The sequence below is a fragment of the Dromiciops gliroides genome, chromosome 4 (assembly GCF_019393635.1).
Source record: "Dromiciops gliroides isolate mDroGli1 chromosome 4, mDroGli1.pri, whole genome shotgun sequence".
Lineage (NCBI taxonomy): Eukaryota > Metazoa > Chordata > Mammalia > Microbiotheria > Microbiotheriidae > Dromiciops > Dromiciops gliroides.
The window spans coordinates 87,856,424-87,874,360 of NC_057864.1; the positions used below are offsets into that span (position 1 = coordinate 87,856,424).

At 35.4% G+C, this 17,937-nt stretch overlaps 1 protein-coding gene across 1 annotated transcript in view; it reads left to right on the top strand.

Moving 5' to 3' along the window:
• RGS21 (regulator of G protein signaling 21) overlaps positions 1-14,895 on the top strand; it is a 28,851-nt gene extending 13,956 nt beyond the window's left edge. Inside the window, exon 4 of the mRNA XM_043963583.1 lies at positions 14,692-14,895. Within this exon, the coding sequence (XP_043819518.1) occupies positions 14,692-14,895 (204 nt within the window). The remainder of the gene's footprint in view (positions 1-14,691) is intronic.
• Positions 14,896-17,937: the final 3,042 nt, after the last annotated feature.

The following is a 17,937-nucleotide window of genomic DNA, read 5'->3' on the forward strand; positions in this document are numbered from 1 at the left end:
TATTTCCCATGCTAGCCTTTCTCCAAATAAAAAGTTTGCTGGTTATGGCTTATGTCTATAAGGCTTTGTGGTAGAACAAAATGAATACAAGCAATATTGTTAATCCTAAAGAAGCTTTGGGTTATTTGGATAGAAAAAAATGTACAAGACCAATCAAGTTTTTTTTTAAGCACTTACTATGTGCAAGGCACTTTTCTAGGTGTTGTAAAAATAAAATGAAATAGAAATTGATATCTATTCATGGGGACACTAAATTCTAATGGAGGATAGGGCAGCTAGGTGACACAATGGCTAAAACATTGGCTCTGGATTCAAAAGGACCTGAGTTCAAATTCAGCCTCAGGCACTTAACACTTACTAGCTGTGTGACCCTGGACAAGTCACATAACCCTCATTGCCCCGCAAAAAAAGAAAAGAAAAGAAAAGAAAATAATTCTAATGGGGCAGACAAGTACCAACACAAACACACACACACACACACAGAGTAAATGAAAAATGAACAAATGTAAACATAGACAAAGTAGTTAAATATATCCCCTCCTGGATCACTTCTTTGTTGTTGTAGAAAGACTTGTGTAGCTCATTGAAACTATGATCATGGTATGTGGGGTCATGAAAAGTCAAGCATGACTAAACGGTTGAATAATGAGAAGTTAAATATATGGTAATTTGGGAGTAAAGACATAAGAAGTTGGGGGTCTCATAGTGCTTGAGTTGCATGTTAAATATAGAGGGAGACTCAATGGAGCAGAGGTAAGATGAAAGCCCATTCTAGACATATATGAGGAATAGAGAAAAAGCCAGTTTTTTCCCCCTAAATTATAGAATGGGAGGGACAGAGTGTATGGATGGGAGTCGGGAAGAGAAGATTAATGTTTAAGGATACTGGATTGATAGGTCAGGATTAGATCATTTCAAGCTTTGAAAATCAAAGAGAAAGTGGTGGGTTTTTTTTTTTAATTTTATCCTCAAGACAATAGAAAGTTATTGGATTTGATTGAATGAGGAATTCACATGGTCAGCTATGTGCTTAAGAAAAATTATTTTGGCAGCAGTTCATAGGGAGGAAGAATTAGGATTCTGTTTCAATAATCTAAGCAAGAGTTGATGAGAGCCTGAAATAAAATGGTAGATGTATGTGTAGAAAAATTGAGTAAGACTTAAGAAATATTGTAAAAGAAGATATGGCATGATTTGCCAACTAATTGGATATGTAGGGAAACAGACAAGAAAGAGTCAACAATAATGCCAAGGTTATGAACCTGGGGTGCTGGAAGAAGGATGATGCCTTTGAAACTTAAAAAAAAAGCTTGGAAAGTGGGAGATTTGGGAAGGGGAGGAGATGAGGTTACTTTTTTTTTTCTTTTTTAGTGAGGCAATTGGGGTTAAGTGACTTGCCAAAGGTCACACAGCTAGTAAGTGCTAAGTGTCTGAGGCCGGATTTGAACCCAGGTATTCCTGACTCCAGGGTTGGTGCTCTATCTACTGCGCCACCTAGCTGCCTCAAGGTTACTTTTTGACATACTAAGTTTGAGATGTATTCAAGATATATAGTTTGAAGTGTTGAATAGGATCTAGTGCTGCAAGACTGAACTACAGTAAAAGAAAGGGGTGTGTGTGTAATGTAAGACAGAGGGAGATTTAGAAGGGGAATTAGTAGATGCCCACAGCCTTTTTTGCATATGTAGGAATATATGTATATAATATGCATACTCATATATAAACAAACATGTATACACATGTGTATAGAGATGAACATATGCATATACATAAATACAAATGCAATAATACATGTGCAGCATGCTTACAGGACTACACCAACTCATTGCTTCTACTGTATGTCTAAGAATCTTCCTTACCTGTAGAAGCTGAGTAGTTATAGCACACTACATAGACCTTCCAGGTATTGAGAACTCCTACTACTATGCAAGTAAAATGCTACAATGGAAAAAACACTGCGTTGGGAGAGTCAGCCTCAATTCAAATCCCTTCACAGCTTTCTATTGCCTTTGGTCAATTTATCAAATCTGAGTTTCCTTAGTTGTAAAAATCAGGGTTGAAGCTAGATGGCCTCTAATGTCCCTTCTAGTTCTAAAGCTGAAGTACCATTTAAGCTCTTAAAAATATTGCTGGCAATAATTTGCCAAATAATCAGCTTGGGAGTTATCCAAGATATTCCTTCTTCCTGCTTTTCTGACCATTCTATGCATTAGACCTAGGATAGGCAGAGAAAATAAAAGGAGAATCTACTTAAAGTAACTTCTTTGACCTTTTTATTAATTACTATGTCAAATGGTCTATATCAAAGAAATTTTTATTGTTAATGAAAACACTTATGCCTTTACAAAAAAACAGGGTTTTCTCAGGGACAGAGAAAGAATGCATACATATATCCATTTAGATGGATTTATGTATATAACATATACATATGTATGTGTGTATGTATACATATAACATGTGTTCTCTGTTACGAGAGATGATTGAAGGTTGTCTGTCTATTGTCTATTCAATTTCATCTTTCTGACTTATCTAGTTAGTCTACCTGTATGTTATAAAGAAAAGTGTTAGCAACCTCTCATAACTTTGTCATCTATTTCAATCTCAGAATTCTGTGATGACAAAAGTATAATGTTTTGGTCCAGGATATTTTTTAAAAAGGCATTCCAAACTTCCTGGTTCTTAATTCAAATGCTTGCCCTTATGAAAATATTTCAGCATATAAATCTGTCAGTATTGATGCTGAAGGTTAGTAAAATTAAGAATGAGAATTGTCATTAAAATGTGCAGAAAGGGGAAGCTAGGTGGTACAGTGGATAGAACACTGGCCCTGGATTCAGGAGGACCTGAGTTCAAATCCAGCCTCAGACACTTGACACTTACTAGCTGTTTGACCCTGGACAAGTCACTTAACCCCAATTGCCTCACCAAAAAAATTAAAATAAAATAAAATGTGCAGAAAATAAGTGTATATATGTGTGAATACCCACATAACACACACATGTGTACACATATACAGGTGTGTGTATATATATATACACACATATGTCTATATATACATGTATATGTATGTGTGTATATATTTTATATACACACAAATACATACACTTATATGAATAGTCACAGGTACCATTCATTGCCATGGCTTTTAGGAGAACCCTTGTGAAAGAAGTTGAAGATTCTGTGTATTCATTTTGGTGAAGTCTTTTGCATATGTATGCACACAGTCCCTTTGCATAATGGAAAATCCTTCCTTAGATAGATGCTAACTTTTAAATGAGAGCAGCTTGGCTAATTTGAATCTGAGAGCACTATTGCACTATTCATTCAAATTATGCAAAAAAAAATTAGGGAAATATTTTAAGGTTAAAGGTAGTCAACAGGTTTATTTGAAAATTAGTTCTTACCACAAAAATAACTTCCCAGTTGGAAAAAAAGAGAAAGAAAACATAAAAAAACCCTAAAAGAATTAAGAACTTCTGGTATAGAGAAGAGGGATTTTGTTTGCATATTTTCCCTGTTAAGGGAAGCATATGAATATTGCAAAGGATACTCATCTCAGAAGTTGCTAAAGAGGATAAACCACCAAGGAATATGCACTCAAAGTTAAGCTTGTTTTTGAACATATGCCATAAACAGTTTGCAAAATGTTTTAAATTAGTAATATTTGAATATAATGCATTATGTTAAACCAGACTAAGCTGTAACTAGACTGATTTAGAACCTGACAAGATTTAAAAACTTCAGGAGAGAAAGCAATGGCTAGCTTTTAACTGTAGTTCTGCATTGTGTATTGGAAACTGTACTGATTCTGGAAGCATAGGACCTAGATTCAAATCTTGCCTCTGATATTTATTACCTGCAGCAGATCATATTCCCATCAAAGTCTTCTCTTCTCCAGGCTAAATATCCGTAGTAATCAAGGCCATTTACCATTCTGCTTATTCCTCTTTGGATATTTTTAATCTTACCAGAGTGTTCCCTAAAGTATGACACTACAACTGAGCACATTACTCTAGAGGTAATCTGATTCAGTTATGAACAAAGGCACTATCATTTCCTTCTTCCTTGCCAGGAATGGAAATGATATTGTTATTCTTTTTTCAGGGCAGTGAGTGTTAAGTGACTTGCCCAGGGTCTCACAGCTAGTAAGTGTTGTATCTGAGGAATGTTGTGTTTGAGGAATGTTGTGTCTGAGTTTGGATTTGAACTCGGGTCCTCCTGAATCCAGGGCTGGTGCTCTATCCACTCCACCACCTAGTGGCCCCCCAATCTTGTCATTCTTAAGACAGCCTAAAATCATATTTTGCCTACAGAAAACACTGTTCAATCATATTGAGCTTGCAGGCCACTTAAATTCTAGATGTTTTTCCCTTACAAATCTATCTATCATTGCTTCTCCCATCCTGTATAGTAGGTAGGATTCTGGATCTTCTAGTGTCAAGGTCCTCTCCAGATTTCTCTTTCAGATATTTCTCCTTCTGGCATGTAGAAATCTGATTCTACCTAATTTTTTGAGACAGGAAATAGGAAAGATAGCCACATCTGGTTATACTTATCCAGGCATATTCTGATCCTAAGCAACAAAAGGTAGGGGGAAAGTAAACAGTACTTGTAGGTGACAATAACTTTATCCCTGCACCAGACTTACATCAAGGCAAGGGTTTAATAAGGGCTTACTTTGTGTAAGATATTTTGCTAAAAGCCAGGGATATAAAAGCAAAAATGGTCCTTTTCCTGAAGAAACTCACAATTTAATGGAGGAGAGAACATGCAAACAATTATATGCACACACATATACACACATATATAAACACATACATACAGAAATATACCCATACATACATATATATATGTGTGTGTGTATACCATATAAATAGGAAGTACCCTAAAAGGCAAGGCACTGGTATTTAGGGAAACTAGAAATGGCATCTTGCAGGTTTCAAATTTTGTCAAGACTTGAAAGAATATAAGAGGGAGATATGAAAAGGGATAATATTCTATACTAAGAGCACTACCAGTAAAAAAGGAACAGTCCATAGAGGTAATATATTGTATGAGTCACAAAAAGGAATTCAGCATCACTGGATTGCAAAGACAAATGGAATCTGTGTCCATAATGTAGATGCTTAGCCTTCTTGCATCAGAAATGGATTTCGTCAGGATTTTCTAGAGTATACATTTTCTAGTGGTCCTCCCACATTCTCAAAAGTTTGATGCTGCCATTGCTTGAAACATCTGAAATTACTGATTTTGAAATTAGCCCAAGAAATAAATCTATTCTTAACTATTTTCAAGTTGATTTTATTTTTGGAAACAACTAATCAGTTGGAGTTTGATCTGGCCAATAGAACCAGTAATTATTAGACTAAAGACATCAGGAGGGCAGTGGCTTTGTCTAATTCATTTTTTTAAATTAATAAAGTATTTTTTTTCTGTTACATGTAAAGATAGTTCTCAACCTTTGTTTATACAAGCTTTACAATTTCAGATTTTTCTTTCTCCCTCCCTCCCCTCCCTCCCCCCTCCCCTAGACAGCAGGCAATCTGATATAGGTTTTATATATATATATATATATACACACACATAATAACATTAATTCTATTTCTGCATTACTCATGTTATAAGAGAAAAAAATCAGAGCAATGATGGAAAACCTCAAAATAGAAAAAAAAAAACAACAGCATCAAAAACAAAAGAAATAGTATGGTTCATTTAGCATCTATACTCCGCAGTTCTTTTTTTTTTTTCCTGGATTTGGAGATCCTCTTCCATCACGAGTTCCCTGGAACTCTTCTGTGCCATTTCATTGGTGAGAAGAATATAGTCCATCACAGTAGATCAACACTCAATGTTGATGTTACTGTGTACAATGTTCTTCTGGTTCTGCTCATCTCACTCATCATCAGCCCACACAAGACCCTCCAGGTTTCTCTGAACTCCTCCTGCTCATCGTTTCTTATAGCACAATAGTTGTCTAATTCATTATTATAAGCACATGTTCAAAGGTGGTTATAAGAAAAATATAATTAAGGTGCATAGCTTGTTGGATTTGAGGGCCTTTGTGCAGAGTCAGTGAAAGTTCAAGTTGGCAAGGTAGGTTGGAGCTAGATTATGGATGGAGAACCTTAAATGCCAGGGTTGGAGGTAACCTGTGATCCGGTAGCTTGGAATTGGTTTCTAGATGTGACTCACTACTTATGTGACCAATATTTTTAATAGAAAGTTTGGTTAAAAAAACCTTCTTCCTTTTCATTTTCAAAAGAGTAATATCTTTCTTGATTCAATATAACAGTTATTTGTTAAATGTCTTTACCACTGTACTCAGCTTTTGGAAGAGAAACAGAGATGAATAAGTAGGGTCCCTGCCCTACTCACTTTATTTACTAAACTCTTCCCTAAAGGATTTATTACTTTAAAAAGATATACTCTCAAAGTATGATGATTCACCACTAAGGATATCCAAAAGAATGAATCATAGGTTTTGAAGGTAATTTTGAAGAAGGGATTCTATCCAACAGGACCACAAAAGATCTAGTTACTTTACTCTCCTCTCTTATTCTCCCTCAATGTTCTTAGCATGCATCTAAATCCTGCTACAAGAAGAAAGGAGTTAGGGGATGTGTGAGTGTAGGAGGGGTTTGTGTGTGGGTGGGGATGGGTGTGGGGATGAAAGTAGAATGATATACTTGCCTCCTCAGATCTTTTAACTTTATTATTTATATTTGCTCAACAAGAAAATCATTAGTTTACATTTATCGTCATTCAAATCACCAGTTTCTGTTTAGTACTATCAACCACAATACACAAATTAGGTGCTTAACAAATTCATGTTGGTTGAATTTTATGTCTACTATCTGTGTTGTGAAATGAGAATCAGGGGATTTAATTTATGAGCTTTACTCTTTGTCCTTGTTGGCTCTAAATCTATGATACCATAATGATAATAATGGGGAGCCAATGAGTATTTTTAATCAGAAATCAGCACAGTGAAAATGTTTCAGAGAAATGCCACTAGAACTCATGTGTAACTAGGGATAGAGTAGAAATACAATGGAAGAGAGAAAATGGCTTAGAAGGTCAGTGTCAAATTATGAAGAACCATGAATGTCATACCAAAGAATTCAAACTTTGTTCACTGAAGTCTTTAAAAATATCTGAGCATGAGAATGACACCATCATAATATGAGAAAATGAAATTTGTAGTAGTTTCCATGAAAGAAAAATGGAAAATGATTGTATACAGGCAACCAATTAAAACAATGAGACAATAAAGGCCTGGATTACAATATTCTCAATGGGAATGGAATATAAGGCATGAATTCTAGAGACACTAGGAAGGAAAATTTGACAACAAGGGATATCATAGTATAGAACAGAGATGTCAAACACATGATTTCCAGCTATAACACTCCTGAGTAGATTCAAACCAGATTGAAAAGTAATTGGGTGGGGCAGCTAGGTGGTGCAGTGGATAGAGCACTGGACCTGGATTCAGGAGGACCTGAGTTCAAATTCAGCCTTAGACACTTGATACTTACTAGCTGTGTATCCCTGGGCAAGTCACTTAACCCCAATTGCCTCACAAAAAAAGTAATTGGAAAATATTAAAGGAAATAAATAAAATTGGAAAAAACCCACCAGATAACTTAAACATGTTGCTTTCTAAGTCAATATAGTAATACAAGGATGCTTACATATGGTTTAATGGCCCCCATTTTTATTTGAATTTGACACCACTAGTATAGATCCAGCACAAGACAGAAAGTTAAAAGATCTGGGTTCTAAACCTGGTTTTCTCACTTACTAGATATGTTTTAAGTGTTTTAACATCACTGTGACTTAGTATTGTTTTTCTATAAAGAAAAGTTATAAACTAGATTATTAACGTCCCTTGTTCAAAAATTATAAATTGTTATTCTTTGATTGGATTTAAGGGATACAGAAAATAAAAAATGTAAAGATGAGTCTAGGGTTTTGACCTTAGATGACTAGGAAAAGGATGATTTAACTCACAGAAATAATGAACATAATACAAGGAATAGGTTTACAATGAAGAATTGAGTCCATTCTTAATTTTCCTGAAATTGAAATGTTGTTTGGGACATTGAATTGAAATGAAATGAAACAGCTATAAAAATGAAAGAAGTTCATGGGAAAAGTTAAGGAGATGTGGCTATATAGAATTTTTTTCTGAAAAAAAGGCTGGAGTTTTAGTGTACTCCAAATCAAACATATCAATAGTGTGACTTGGCAGTCCAAAAAAAGAATAATGTGACCTTGGACTGGTCTTTGTAAATATAAGGATTAGGTTCCTTATTTCATGTGTTTAAAAAACTCCTGAATATGACGATTTCTTCTAGCAATGCAGAGCATCTCCTTCTCTGTAAATTCTACTCCTAGAGAATTGACTAGAGCAATTTGAGTTAAATGACTTGTTAAGGGTCACACAGTCAATATGTGTCAGAAAAAGAATGTAACCAGGTCCTCCTGGCCAACTCTCTATCCATTACAGGATGATGCCTCTTTGTGTGTGAAAAACAATGTATACAATGGGGGAGTTAATAATTTAATTATTATTATACTCTCCCTTGGTCAGACCAATCTGGTGTATTATGTTTAGTTTTGAGCACCCTCTTTTAGGAAAGACACTGATAAGCAAGAGATCAAACAAGGGACAGTGATGACTGAGGTGCATAGACCTCAAGATTATGCCATTTGAGAATCCAGTGAAGCAACTGAATATGCTTAATTTAGGGGAGATAAAAACCTACAGAAGATAATAGTAGCAATCTTCATGTATTTAAAGGACTGTCACATAAATATTAGACATGTAGAGAGACAGATTAAAGCTATTATAAAGAAAAAAATCCTAAAAATAAGTGCTAAGACAACTAGAAAATACTTCCTCACAAAGTAACAGGCCTTCAACTAAAAACTGGATGACCAATTGTCAGGTGTGTTGTAGAAGACATTTTCAGTTGGGAAAAGATTGGACTAGATGGTCTGTGAGATCTCTTCTAATACCAAGGATGTATGATAATGTGACAATATCAGGGATGGGAATATAAATTTGGAAGTCTTTCCCTTAAGTTATTAAATGCATAGAAGTACATATTATTTTCAAGAAGAGAATGAAAAAAAAGAAATATTTTCAGATAAGATAGGAATAGAAATGGATGCTTTGAATTGGAGAAAGGAAAAATTAAGGAAATCCTTTCAGAGCCATTTTAGTAGACCCTTTAGGCAAGATGTCCACTGAGAGTCAGGAAATTAGAGAAGAGGAGGAAAGATTGTAGGTTTAGAGATTTAAAGACTAAGGGAAAGAAATCCTGTGGGGAATGGTATAATGAAAGAGAGATTAATACAAGAAATAAATAAAAAGGAAATGGAAAATGCTAGCACCTTTTGACAAGTCCAGTGGAGAGGTACTGCTTCTCTGTTTGTGTTATCTGACGATCTTAATATATTTCAAGCTTTCTCAGAGCTCACACTGAAGCACCCAAGCACTGTAAATCAACTTTGGGTTTCTGCTAGGGATTTTATTCAGGCCACCATTGGTAAAGAGAAGGCCTCAGGCCACTTTGATCCTGAGAATCCTCTGGATTACTGGACCTGCCAGGTCTCTGTTAAAACACACACACATACACATGCACAAACACATGCACACACTGATACACACACATCTTTTTTTCCAGGTCACCTTAGTGATCTTCTCCCCTTAGGAATTATGCCTAATTAGAAGCTTACTCTAACACTATGGCTAACATCCTACTCAGGGACTGCACTTATCAGAGAAGTCCTTCCCTGACTTGTGGTGTTGCCCTGCCAACCTCTAGGTCTTGGTTTTCTCTCTTGGCTTTTTCCAAATGAATTAAAACCTCAAATGAAAAAAAAAAGCTGCAATGTAAGCTTCTTTCCAATGATAATTCTTTTCCTGAATCACAAATGACCTAACAAACATCTCCTTACTCCCTAGCTCATTTGTGGAGCATATTAAAATTAACACATATGTCTTACTTCTATTCAACATTGACTATCAGTATTTTTATACTTTGGGATATTTTGCTGACAGAACTTTTAAAGGGGTTATACCCTATCTCCCTTTGTGAGGGTCTTAAAGATAATATTCATTTACTATATACATATGTATACATCTGTGTATATGTATACATGGATGTACATGCATATGCATATATCCATTTTGGGAGTTCTTGTTGTTTGTCCTTCTTTTTTTGTGGGGCAATGGAGATTAAGTGACTGGCCCAGGGTCACACATTTAGTAAGTGTCAAGGGTCTGAGGCCGGATTTGAACTCGGGTACTCCTGAATCCAGGGCCAGTGCTTTATCCACTGTGCCACCTAGCTGCCCCTGTTCTTCATTCTTGAAGAGGACTCTGACATGAGGGTGATGTCATGACTTGCACTGAATTGGATTTAAGTGAGGGAGGGTTGTACAAGGTCAAGTTACTCTCTACTCCACAGCCATCTGGGTCCAGTGGCAAGATATATATCAGAACTGGAGATGACCTCAGATGTTTAAGACACTTGGGGTTAAGTGACTTGCCCCGGGTCACAGAGCTACTAAGTGTCTGAGGTGAGATTTGAACCCAGCTCCTCCCAACTGCAGGGCCAGTGCTGAGCCACCCAACTTGCCCAATTTGGGGAGTAGAGAACAGCCAGATCTTTAATTTTATCCATATAAGCACCTCCGCTTTAATAGTATTCTCTCTTCCAGTTCAGCTCCTTAGAGCATTAGACCATTGTCTGGAGTAAAGAGAGTTTAACTGACTTGCCCATGATTGGGAAACCCAAATGAATTCATGGCAGGACTTGAAAAAAAAATGAATTCTTGACACCAAGGCCAGCTTTCTGATGATTAAGACTTACTGCCCCTCAACATAGACATGCAGAATAAAATAGCTACATTTTTTCTTTTTTAATCAGAAATATTCCCTTGCTGCAAATCATGAAGGAGGTGGGGCATGAAATGGAGATTTTAAATGTATATTGATCTTGTTATATCCATCCAGAATCAAGACTAAAATTTCTTACATGTTACATTCAGCTGAATTACTGTTTCTTTATTGCCCTATATTTTAAAATTTCAAATGGACCAAGAATTTCACCTTAGAATTCCATGCCCTAAAGTCTCAACTGTTTTATTAGCAGAATGAACCAAATGTTCAACCAGGCATTTATGAGCTAGACCCCCTTTCTTGTTATTTGGTCTGCCTATCTTCTCTAAACTCAGGTCCTTCTTCCTAAACCCTGTACTGGAAAGATTCTTCAGGTATAAATATTACATACCAGAAACAATGTTTGATTCCAAATTCAATTCAGCTTTACTTCAAATATACAAAGATGTTAGCCAAAAAGTAATTTACTAAGGTTTTATTACATTCTAGGCTTTGTACTAAATTCTGAGGGTATTTTAAAAAGGCAAAAATATAGATCTTGCTCTCAAGGATCTCATATCCTAAAGGGGGAGACAACATGAAAATAAATATCTTCATACAACATGTATACCAAGGAGATGGAAGAACATATTGGAAGGAATGAATACCTGGGTGGGGAATTTGGGGAAAGAGGGGCTAGAAAAGTATCCTATAGAAGATAAGATTTTACCAGTCTTTAAAAAGCCAGAGAAGCTATGAGTCAGAGATAAGGCAGGGGAGATAACCAATAAAAAGGCAAGAAGTTTAGTATCTCCTGGCTAGTGTAGCTGTATCCTAGAGTGCATGGAGTAGAGTAAAGAAAAACTGGAAAGGTAGAAAGGGGACAGATTGTGAAGGGCTCTAAAAAACAAAGAAAGGATTAATTTCTGGAGATACTAGGGAACCAAGAGTTTCTTTGTGGGGGTGGGGGGAGAGACCTAGTTAGACCTGATCTTTAGACCTGATCTTTGCCAGATGAGCAGAGGATGGATTGGAGGGAGAAAACACTTGTGACATGGGGAGGAATTAGAAGGTTATGTAATATCGCAAGCAAGAAGTGCCTATATAAATATGGTGGCTGCGTAACAGTTATTTTCTCTCACTTGGTATCTTCCTGAGTGAAAGAAGGGATATGTATTGAACAGTTGAACTTGATTGCCTATAGGATATCCAATTTGAGATATTCAAAATGTAATTGATGAAATGGGACTATAGCTTAGTAATGACACTAGGCTATATAGATACATACATATATATATACACAATATCATATGCGCTATACATATATACACACATGTTTAATATAGTATAATACATACTTTTGTGATATACATATATTCATATGTATGCATTATATATATTATTTCACATATGTGTATGTGAATCTCTTTCATGTAGTTAATAATTAATCTAAAGGGAGCTAATGAAGTCAAGTCAGATAGTATATAAGAAAAGAAAAGCAAAAAATACAGGACAGAGCCTTAGAAGTAAGCATGAAAATCTAACAAAGAATCTGAGGGGTATAGGAGGCAAAGGACAGATTATCAAGATAAAGAGGGTGATTGATAGTGCCAAGAAATATGAATATCAAGAAAAAGTTAATAGATTTATCAATTAAGAGATTATCAGTAACACTGGAGAGAGAGAGAGAGGTGGGGGGAGAGAGAGAGGTTTCAATGGAATGCTTAAGTCATATGCCAGACTACAGAAGGTTTATAACAGATTGAGAGGAGAAATTAAGATACCTAAGATAAATGGCATTCTCAAGAAGTTTAGTGAAGGAGAATACAAATATAAGACAGTAGCCAGCCTGGATGATAGAATTAGTAAGAATTTTTTTTCAGTGGGGGGGTTCTTATAGGATGGGGCTAAACATGAACATTTTTTATAGACAGAAGGGGAAAGGTGATTATATGGGGTGAGATTCAAGATGAGAGAGAGAGAAGGAGGGTGATAGTAGAGCAATACAGGAATGTGGTAGTAAATTTTTAACAACTATGATCTCAGGGAGAAAAATACTACTTTTATCTGGATCATTAACACTTTCTTAGGATTAGACAATAAGCAAAACAACAAATCAAGTCCCATTTGTAATGATTGCTGATTTCTTAGATGTATTCCATTTTAGTTTTTACAATGAAAATCTAATATGATAGAAAAGTAAGTTATACCTGGCTCTAGCACACCCCTGGGGACAATCTGTAAGAAAAGATAGTAGCGAAGGGAGGCACTAGGATCAATAGTATTTGTCTTGCCAAGAAGAGTCACCTCTTCATGTGAAACAGGAATGATAGAAATAATAGAAATATCTGAGAGATGTGAGATAAGTGGGTGGCAGAGGGAATGCTCTATGAATTCTTTAATTTTTTTTTTTTTTTGGTGAGGCAATTGGGGTTAAGTGACTTGCCCAGGGTCACACAGCTAGTAAGTGTCAAGTATCTGAGGCCAGATTTGAACTCAGGTCCTCCTGAATCCAAGGCCAATGCTTTATCCACTGCACCACCTAGTTGCCCCTTAAACTTATTTTTAATGAAGTATAAGTCAGGGTCTCATACTGAAATGGTAGAAGGAGGGAGTGCTATAGGTGGATTAGGAATGGATGTTTCTGATAATAAAGGATTACCTTGGTGCACTGAGGGCCCAGTTGAGATTATGTAGCCTAAATTTTCCAATTCAGCAATTTTCTATAGTTCACTTCAGCAGCACATGAATAGGAAGTAGAGGGCAAGAATAATGTAAGACTTTGGTTGGCAAAGTGTGATTGGTAATACAAAGGTAAGACATTCAGGTGGAAAAAGTAACGTAGAGTTGAATTGTACCAAAGGGTCTAACTAGTTTTATGAGGATAGTGTAACCAATTCAAGGCTGATAGCCTGGAAAGATAACTGAAATGCAGAGAGACTAGAGGTCATAATGATGATGAACAGGGTTTGCAGTAATGATAAAATGTTATGATAAGAAAAATAAATTTTACAATTCCTAAGCATGGAAGTGGAACCCTTTTGAGTATGGCAAGTTTTAGGGTGTTACCATCTCTGTGAATAGAGTAGGTGGAGTGAAGACACAGATCATGAAAATTTGGTAGATTGAAGAATGGGGAAGTTTGAGTATTTGAGAAAAATTAATATGTATATTGAACTCTCCTAATAAGCAGATGTGTTAATATTTTGTTTTATTTGGTTCATTTGAAATGGAAAAAGGACTAGGGGAGAAAAAGAAAGGAAAGGATCAGTAGAGGCTATGGAAAAAACATTTCTGGTTTTGGAAATATTTAAATGACATTTTCTTTTTTTCTTTTTTCTTTCTTTTTTTTTTTTTTTTAGTGAGGCAATTGGGGTTAAGTGACTTGCCCAGGGTTACACAGCTAGTTAAGCATTAAGTGTCTGAGACTGGATTTGGACTCAGGTACTCCTGACTCCAGGGCCAGTGCTCTATCCACTGCGCCATCTAGCTGCCCCTTTAAATGACATTTTAAAAATTAGATTCATAGAATGTGATTAAATTTCTTACGTAATTTATCATTTGACAATTATAAGAAATGTTTTTTAATTGTGTTTCTTGTCAATGTCATCTCTCTCTCTCTCAAGCATTATAGAAAGTGTTCATGATACAGAGTGGTGAAAAAATGAACTTCCTGCTATTTTGCATTGGATCTGTTTTGTGTTTTGAAAATAAATTCAAAGCATATTTGCTTCTGTAGAAAACTTGGAACCTCCAATACAGCCTAACAACATATTATGTGACCTTCTTTTTCATAGATTAACATTGACTTCAGCACCAGAGACCTCATCTCACGGAATATCTCAGAACCAACTCTCAAATGTTTTGATGAAGCTCAAAGGTTAATCTATAGTCTCATGGCCAAGGACTCTTTTCCTCGTTTTCTAAAGTCAGAGGCTTATAAGAAACTGGTAAATAGCCAACAGGATGGAAATCATAAAAAATGGCTCCCCTTTTTGTGAAGAAGGCAAATGCTCATAATTAGTCTGCTATTGAACAACAATTATACTGAACTATATCTGAAGCATTCTTCTCCATTGCTATATTTTAGAAATATAAGATTCTTTCATTACAGAGTTTAGAAACTTTTATTCTCCTGACACAGAAAAAAACTTTCAAAGTATGTATCAGGCCTAGATGTCTAAAGTCATTTGTTTAGATTCTGTTAATTTTACCAGGCATTTGAAAATCTTTCCCTGACAGAAGGTAGAAAGGGGTTTTACAGAGCTATATAATATAATGTCAAATAGAAATTCTCCTAATATTAAAATATCAAAAAAAACAATGAATCTTCATATTATAGACGTACATATTGCAGGAAGCTGTGTAAAACTATGCTCTTCATTCTAAGTACCATTTATGTTGTTTAAAAACTTGTCTGTATAAAAAAAATGAGCATTTAAACCAAAACAAGTCATTTCATGTGTTTTTTCTTCCATTTTCATGGAAAAGGGGATCAGATCTTGTAATTTGGATATGTAGACCACCTAGTCAGCCACCTTCCCTAGGCTGCTTAAGAGAAACACAATGACATATTTAGAAAAAAGAGTAAGAATGCTCTGTATAATTCCCTATATCTACCAAAATACATGATTCATATCAGTTCAATGAGGGCTTGGTAGAGCATTTCCATTCTACTAGAACACTGACTCTAAATTCAAAGGACTAGGATTCAAATCTTGCCTTTGACATTTGCTACATGATTTGGGGAAAGGTTCTTAATTTCCCCAGGACTTAGTGTACTCAACCATGAAATAAGGGAGTTGAACTAGAGGATCTCTGAGGTCCCTTCTAGCTTCAGGTTTATAATCCCCTGGAGAAGTCTTCAATGTTTAGAGGTAGTACTGAGCTGAGGTGAGGGATTTAGTATAGAACTAATTTGGTGAAATAGGGAGATTATTCAGCTATTTAGTGGGGGAATGCATATGAGTAAATGGAATGAGGGACTAAGGAGTGGCAATGGAGTATGATTACCATCCTATCAAACAATCCTAGATAAAATAACTCCATGTCTGTACTTATCCAGTCATCTTCATGTAGGAAGCAGTGATTGAGTGTTCACGTAATTATAACATTCCTAGATACCATCTTATCTAAATAAGTTCAAGTTATAAAATCCCCCCTTCTCTTACAATTAGGAGTAGATTCATTTATTCCTTGTTCCCATCCATCTACAAGGTTTCATTACACATTTTCTATGTACCAGGCACTGGATTTGTGTTGAGGATATAGAAGCAAATTAAACAACCCCTACTTTCAAGTAGCTTGCATTCTAATGGGGAAAACTTTGTAAAATAATGAGAGTAAGGGATAGGAGGAAACAGGCCAACTTCTTGTATTCCCAATGACAGGAAGAGAGTTGTGGTCAAAGAAGTGATGAATAAACACTTTTTGAAGTTATGACTGTTCCATTAGTTAAACACACTTGCATTGTTGTGAAACAATTTTTGTTGTTGTTGTTTTTTTCCTAATGGAGATAAAATGGGTAAAATAAATTGCTTCAAAAAATCAACCAAAACAGTTAGCCTGTGGTTTAACTAACATTGTTAGTATAGTAGTACATGAAGATTATAAGATAAATAATGGATGGATCAGATCACAGTCCAATTTGGTGAGTGAAAAGAAATATAGATTTAATTGTGGCAACAATTATACCCAATTATTAGTATTTCAACGAGTATACTATCCAGTCTGCAAACCAACCTACTGGAGAGATGTAAGTCCTCTGTTAAGTTTTCATGAGAAAAAAAGGCAGTGATAAACTTCATTCTCGCTTCCATTTAACTTTATTACTGCTTAAAGTTACTCAAAAGGGAAGTGTGAATAAATGACAGAATTGGAGTTAACACTTCCTGAGTTTCAATTACATGAATTCTGCAAGAAATAACATGAGCACAGAGGGTATTGTTAGAGAATAATCTTTCTGAAAGTCAAATTATATTGGGATCCTATGTGTGTATTCATTTATTCATGAGCAAAACACCTTTGTAAAACTCAAAAGGAATTCACATATAAAAATTTGTAAATTTGAGATGACCCTAAAATCATCGGTGTCTTTCTCTTTTAGGAAAAAAAAAAGAAGCCAAGTTTATAAGCATTATAAAATAGTCTTTAAAATTTTAAATATCAAAAGACTAAGACCAGCAACAAAGATCTAAAACTAATCTTCACATCTCTACTGCCATTTGTATAAGGTTGGAACTATATCTCTGCTGAAATAACACTACATTCATGAGGGTTAAAAATAGAATGCCTACCTTTATTCTTCCAGAGCATTAATTTGTAAAACAAAACCATGTTTCCGCATCCACATAAACAATAAACCATAAAGCATATGCAAAATGAAAATTCATTTTAAATTTGTAAGTCCAAGTATAGAGAGTATAATGTCAAACAAAGTATTCTACATTATATAAAGTTTGTTGTTGCTCTGGCTTCTCTCTGTGTTGTTCTTGTTATTTATTTTTGAAGCAGCCTTCTGATTTGTGGGGAGCTCTTGATTCAGGATCCCATCTACCAGGAAAAGTGCCTCCTATGGTCCTGAGAGATTGTCACATGCCTAGGATCACAATGCCAATATATGTTAGAGGCAGGCCTCTCTTAAGAGAGCTGCCCACTTTTCTACATTTATCCTGGAAGGCCTACTGCTAAATTGTATCTAGGAAGCTGCTTTTCCATGTAAGATTCTAGTTTAGCATTCATTAGACTGGAATACTTCAGCTATCTGGGAATAACAAAAATTCCCTATTACTTGAGTCAATAAATATCATTGGAGAAATTTAAATGTTGCATTTTCTTTTTGCCAAAGATGAAGCAATCCAATCACCATAGCATGATGTTCAAAACTTTAAAAAAGTATTTCAGCAGAAAATAAGATTCTTTTACTTAAAGGTACAAGGTATTTTGTGGTTATATCATGTCGTCATGTTAGTTAGAAGAATAGAGACTTAATAAAGAGTTGGGAGGAACCTTAAAGGCTATCTAGATTGAACTCAATATATAGA